We start from the raw sequence: 6,383 nt of genomic DNA, 5'->3' as shown, positions 1-6,383 counted from the left end.
GCCGAGGTGACGACGAGAGAGATGAGATGTAAGAAGAAGGCTGTGTCGGGAGGAGTTAGAGTTTCCTGATTCCTCTCTTCTCCCCCCGTCTCTCCCACAGCGCCGGGATCCCGGGGAAGGCTGGGAATACTCCTCGCTGATTGGCTGGAAATTCCACTGGAAGGAGCGCACCTCTGACACGTTCCGCCGCCGCCGCTCCAGACGAAAAATGGCTCCGTCGGACCGTATGGGGGCCTCGGCCATCTTCAGACTGGAGGGGGCGCTAGTGAGTCACAATCCCGTCCCCCAAGTAATAATGGCAAAATGAATGTGGTTACTAATACCGGCTTAAATCCTCTGTGTATTCTACAAACGTCCCACTGAGGCTGTAGTCATGTTAAGCTATGCCCTCTGAGTCATATCCTCACATTATTCTGCCCGTTCCTGTGTGCTGATTGAGACATAGGCACACGCCTCAGGAAGTTTGCTTTTTTCCTGCACTCTGTTCACATTTTCATCATCTGTGTGTTTACTGTCATATTTGCTCCAAAATGTCCAACGAAGCCGTGTGGTTTGTTTACAGGGGGTTGATGTTGATGAGAGGGCCAGTAAAACGGATGCCGCCAAACTGTTTGGTGCCAACACACCCACTGTTTCCTGCCACTTCAGTCGTAAGTGGTTATGCCAGATCCGTGCTACTGATTATCAAGACTCCAGGGTTTCCCTCTCTCCCCTTAATGTCTGCAGTGGAAAATGTATGTCCTTTCATCACTTAACCCATTGATACCTGATGCAGCATTTGCGTGTATATCCCTCATTTGTGTGTGTGTCACGCGGTTCGCGGTCTTAAAGGGATACACACACAAATGCTGCATCAGGTATCAATGGGTTAAAGTACTGGCTGAGCTAAGCACAAATCAACACATTTCAAATCAGTTTTCTTACATCAAATGAATGGAAGGTGAATGGAGTTTTTTTGTGATTTGCGTGTGTATGTGACGCGTTTACGGCTCCCCTTCCACGGCAGTTCCCACAACTCTCTAAGAAAATGGTTAGCCTAGGCTCCTACAGGATTTATTCATACTCCAATCCAGGCGATTGGTGAATTATATAAACCCTAACAGCACTATATACGTTCATTTCTAATGTTAAATTGTGCTGTTTTGCTCTCAATTAATAATTATTAATGCCACCAAATAATATAGGTCAGGTTGGGAACCAATAGGTATAGTTATCCTGGATGCATAAAAAATAAGAAAGAAAAAAAAATACATTTCCCAGGATTCCCGGGAAAGAGGGCGTCATTTCCCGTTTCCTGCCTCATTTTCGGGGGAAATATTAAACACTATTGTTTACCAATTAAGCCTAGGCATAATAAATATGTGAAATCCAAACAAATTCTGTGGGGCTTTTCCTTAACATACTAAATATAGTCACCAATGTGTTAACACTGCTTCCTCTCTGACTGGGCCTGAAGATTACAGCCAATCATACAGTTGGTAAACAAGTATTCTCGCTGGCCAGCCTCCTCTCCCTAGTAAACAAGTGATAGGGTAAATAGGTACACGTTCCTAATCAGCAGCAGTGTGTCAGGTATCCGGCAAGATTAGCTTGTTGTTTAGCGGTGCCGGTGGGGTCACCCCTATGTTCCCACAGCCCAATGTTCCCACAGCCCTATGCTCCCACATTTAGGGTTAGGGTTAGGGTCAGGGTTGGGTTAGGGTTAGGGTTGGGTTAGGGTTAGGGTTAGGGTTAGGGCTGTGGGAACATAGGGCTGTGGGAACATAGGGCTGTGGGAACATAGGCACGCTCCCGTGCCGGTGATACCTTTTGATCTGAGCTAATATCTAACATCTAGCTAACATCTCTCCCCAGGGTCGTACGTTTACCATCTGAGAGTGTACGTGTATCAGGCCAGGAATCTCTGTGCCATGGACAAAGACAGCTTCTCAGGTAAAAAAAATAATAACAATAAAATGTGATTAAGTACAATCAACTGCAGTCAAGAGAAACACATTAAATCTATCGGTGATGTGTAATAATTACATTGACTATCAACCTAAGTGTTCCAGATCCAACTCTCTTTTCATTTCCCAATCATGTCCCGGTCTGCTGCAGATCCCTACGCCCACGTGTCATTCCTACATGTCAGTAAGACCACAGAAGTCATCAGGACCACTCTGAACCCCACATGGGACCAGAGTCTCATCTTTGATAACATTGAAATCTACGGAGACCCGCAGACCATCGCCCGCAACCCTCCTGACGTGGTGCTGGAGCTGTATGACCGTGATCAAGTGGTATGTGACTATAGAGAGGCAAAGTGGAACGTCACTTCCTGCTTCAGCACTGTACCAGAGATTTTCTTCCGCAATTTATTTTCCCATAGACATTTCGTAAAATGCTTATAAAAAGAGTTTTACTTGGTCAAACCAAACGGTTCAGATATATTTAGAATCAGGAGAGACCACAGAACATTTCACTCGGACCAAAACGTAAAAAAACATTGAAAAAACATTTTCTTTAAACCCGCATTTTTTTAACGTTTCGGTGTGAGCATTTTGTGTTTCGTGTTTCTGATGTTCCATGATGCCACAGGGCTAAAAGAAATGATACAATTTAGGCGAAAATTGTGGCAATGTGTGTCATTGATGGTTTGAAGAGCTCAAGTCACTTCTATATTTGTCCGAAAAAAATCACAACTGGCCTTAAATGAAAGCTAAGAAGGTCCCCTTTAAAATAGGACCAAAAACAATAGTACAAAAGATTTAAAAATTAAGCCTAAACCATTATGCACCAATGTCTAAAATGCAATTGACTTTAGGGGTGGTTAACTTCACGAGCTGGTAACTGTGTCACAGCTACCACTCAGGAATGGCTATCATACCAAAATATCATCTACAGACATGTATCTTACCAAAAATCATAAGTAAGTTTTGCCACCTTGAGTGTTACCGACAAAATGTTGAGCTCTGGCCCATGGACTATACAGTGCTGAAGCAGGAAGGGACATTCCACTTTGGCTCTCTATATACTGGATCATGTTTTCTAATCCTATCAGAGTGGTCGATGGAACAGGTTTAAACGTGTTGAGGGTCACTGCTGTCCTTTGTGCCCGCAGGGTAAAGACGAGGCCATGGGTCGCTGTGTCTGCCCTCCAGTGGTGAAGCTGAACCCCAGCGTGGCTGTCAGTCCCAAGCTGCTGTGGTTCCCAGTCAAGAAAAAGGGCCGCAGTGTTGGAGAAGTGCTGGTGGCCGCTGAGCTCCTACTGAAGGACAAGGTAAAGAGACCATGCCACGGCAATGTAGGAGATTTGAGTTGGTGTTGCCAAAGAGAACATTGACTACGTTTACATCCACACAATATCCCACTATTATTCGGAAAATGACAATATACTGTATAAGGGTCATGTAAACAGCATATTCCAGTTGCATTTTCTGAATTTGCCCTTTTTCCGAATTTAGCATTTTCCGATTAAGACATCTGGGTTATTCCAGTATTATTCGGGTTTTAGGAGGATTCTTTGATCATGTATACAGCGCATTCGGAATATGCGTCTTAATCAGGGTTTTTACTGCAGTTTGCGACGCATGTTGCCTGTTTGTGGTCAACTGATGTGTGCTAGAAAGCGCTAGAAGAGGCGATATAATCATAATAATCCATCATCTCTGGCATGCGAAAAGAAAAGCCGACATTTCTGATCGGGAGGAGATGAGAAACATCGATTTAAAGAGAGAGATATTTAAAGAGAGAGTAGTGCCCACGGAAGTCCACAATGCTTGCGAGCCTGCGAGGTAATAACGTAGGCTACTAGCCTACTTTTTATGAAAGACTTGGATTCGCAACACCAAACGTTTCAGCAGCAAGCTCCTGAAATGGACCAAGTGATGCTCGTAAGAATAGTGCTGCTCTGTTTATTCTCAACAGAAAAACTCTGCCTACCTGTCTCTCCCGCCCCCTCCCTCACGTGTCGGGGAGGGCGAGCTACGGCTGCATGTAAACGGGAATATTAGTGGATTATTCATTTAGTCCGAATATTGTCATTTTCCGTATATGGGCAAAAACCGGAATATTGTGTGCATGTAAACGTAGTCATTGTGACTTTAAATTGATTGGAAAACAGTGACGAAAGGAGACTAAGAGCTAAAACTAAAGCTTCAGTGAAATGTATAGATGTGGAACTGTTGTTAGAAGGTGACGCTCTGCTGCTTCGGCCCCCAGGTGACAGAAGGAGATCTGCCCCTGGTGCCTCCCAGGCGGGGGGAGACGCTCTACATGGTTCCCCAGGGAATCAGGCCTGTGGTGCAGCTCACTGCTATTGAGGTTTGCCAGCCAGCCAGTCTACACATACTTACATGACTTACTATAAATGACCTTCACACACATCCCATGACCGGCCAGTCTACACATACAGTACTTACATGACATGTGTTTATGTGTGCGTCTGATCGTAGATCTTGACCTGGGGTTTGAGGAACATGAAGACCTACCAGCTGGCCACAGTTTCCTCTCCCAGTTTGGTGGTGGAATGCGGAGGCGAGATTATTCAAACCGCTGTCATCAGGAACTTCAGAAAGAACCCCAACTTCCCCGGATCTGTGCTGCTGCTCAAAGTGGTACAAAAAGCTTTTCCTATTCCAAATAATAATGACCCATTTTACTGTTATATATCTAGATTTTCCCACATTTATCTGCACGGGCTGTCCTTGTGTTCCTCACCTAGCTCCTGCCCAAAGAGGAGATGTACACCCCTCCCATAGTGCTGAAGGTAATAGACCATCGACCCTTCGGTAGAAAACCCGTGGTGGGTCAGTGTACCATCGACTGCCTGGAGGAGTTCCGCTGTGACCCATATCGCCTCAACAGCGACATGGTCATGTCTGCTAAAGGTATACGAACTCGATCAATATTTAAACACACATGCATACTCACAATGGGGGGGGGGGGGACTGGGGTGGAACAGCATGATCCTCCCAAGCGTTATGTCCTGCCGGCGAAATCCTCGCTGTCAGGTGAAAAGAAGCGTCTGGCAACTGCACATGTATCGGAGGAAGCATGTGTTAGTCTACAACTCTCCTCAGATCAGCAGAGGGGGTGGGTCAACGACTGGAACAGCAGGGGGATTGGCCAAGTACAATTAACAAAGACCATGGCTACATATATCATCACATGTGGATCATCACATTTAAACAAACAAAGAGCCTGGCTACATAATATCATCACATTTTGTGTTTTCCATGGACTCTTTAGTGGCGATGATAGCAGCTGCCCTGGGAGATGTTGTCATAGACATTGAAGACAGGCCCATTCTGAGTGCAGAGGTAAATAATGCTGCAGTCACAAACTGTCTAGACTAAAGGCTACAACAGACTCGTCCGTCCGCCTCGAATTGGAGCCGTCTCGCCGTCTGCCGGCGCCAGCGACATGCTAGGACGTCACTACACCCTCCCTCCTCCCACCCTCCCTCCTCCTGTGGAAGCTCCGTGGGAAAATGGCGGCGATTGAGGGCCAGGCAGTCTGAATGAAATTGAATGTAACGATCCCAATTCTATGTATTAAATTCTAAAAAACGACCCTCAACATTTGCGAAGGCTAAGCCACACAACTAGTTCGTTATAATTTAACGTCATGCTTCGAAGCCGACTTTACGACGATGAGGACGGTAAGGACTCAATCACATCAGGTCTCCGCTGACTACCTCGGAGATCTCTGTTACAGGCCCAAGGCAACGGCCAATCAGAACTCTCGTGCAGCTGACGTCACGCACGTATCGTCGCCGCTGAGTTACATTTTGGAGCAGCCCCCGTCAGCCGACGGCGCCCCCTCCCCGCATGACGGCGTCCACCCGCCGTCATGCGGGGCGGGGAGGGCGGGGCGAGGCTCTGACGGACGAGTCTGTTGTGGCCTTAAAGAGACATTTTCACAAGTCATTATTGTATTGATATATATTCTCTGCTTGCTTCCCTCTATGCAGCTGCATGCAGAAAAGGTGAGCTCTTTTCTTTCTATGGATATTATCTGGATCGGCAACGTCTCTAAAAACACGAAATAAACCTCATCATGGCTTTCCTCTTGCAGGAGGAGGAGGCAGTCGACTGGTGGAGTAAGTTCTTTGCCTCCCTGGGAGAGCAGGAGAAGTGCGGGCCTTACCTTAAGAAAGGATACGATACCTTACAGGTGAGGACATGTCCATCGCACTCTGCCAAAACACAGATAGTACAGGAGTACAGATTCCACACAGTCCCATGGTGTCCCACACTTTTGCCAGCTACAGCTACCTATAGTTTAAAAGCTTATCAAAACACATTGAAAAAGTGTCGATATCGGCCATAATTCATGTCAAACAGGGTTTTGAATCAGGGACAAAATCCTACACCTTTTGAGATAAGATATGCATTTCCAAT

General features: G+C 46.1%; 1 protein-coding gene across 1 annotated transcript in view; it reads left to right on the top strand.

Moving 5' to 3' along the window:
• myofl (myoferlin like) overlaps positions 1-6,383 on the top strand; it is a gene marked incomplete at its 5' end in the record, with an annotated part of 39,463 nt that overhangs the window by 23,451 nt on the left and 9,629 nt on the right. Inside the window, 12 exons of the mRNA XM_083658228.1 lie at positions 1-6; positions 101-265; positions 563-650; positions 1,855-1,932; positions 2,098-2,279; positions 3,101-3,259; positions 4,201-4,302; positions 4,434-4,595; positions 4,703-4,868; positions 5,230-5,300; positions 5,954-5,968; positions 6,058-6,156. The exon at positions 1-6 is cut by the window's left edge and continues 131 nt beyond it. Of these exons, the coding sequence (XP_083514354.1) occupies positions 1-6; positions 101-265; positions 563-650; positions 1,855-1,932; positions 2,098-2,279; positions 3,101-3,259; positions 4,201-4,302; positions 4,434-4,595; positions 4,703-4,868; positions 5,230-5,300; positions 5,954-5,968; positions 6,058-6,156 (1,293 nt within the window). The remainder of the gene's footprint in view (positions 7-100; positions 266-562; positions 651-1,854; positions 1,933-2,097; positions 2,280-3,100; positions 3,260-4,200; positions 4,303-4,433; positions 4,596-4,702; positions 4,869-5,229; positions 5,301-5,953; positions 5,969-6,057; positions 6,157-6,383) is intronic.

Source organism: Poromitra crassiceps, assembly GCF_964638095.1.
Source record: "Poromitra crassiceps genome assembly, chromosome: 22".
Classification (NCBI taxonomy): domain Eukaryota; kingdom Metazoa; phylum Chordata; class Actinopteri; order Beryciformes; family Melamphaidae; genus Poromitra; species Poromitra crassiceps.
The sequence above is the reverse complement of the archived record's forward strand: the minus strand, read 5'-3'. Positions and strand labels throughout refer to the sequence as shown.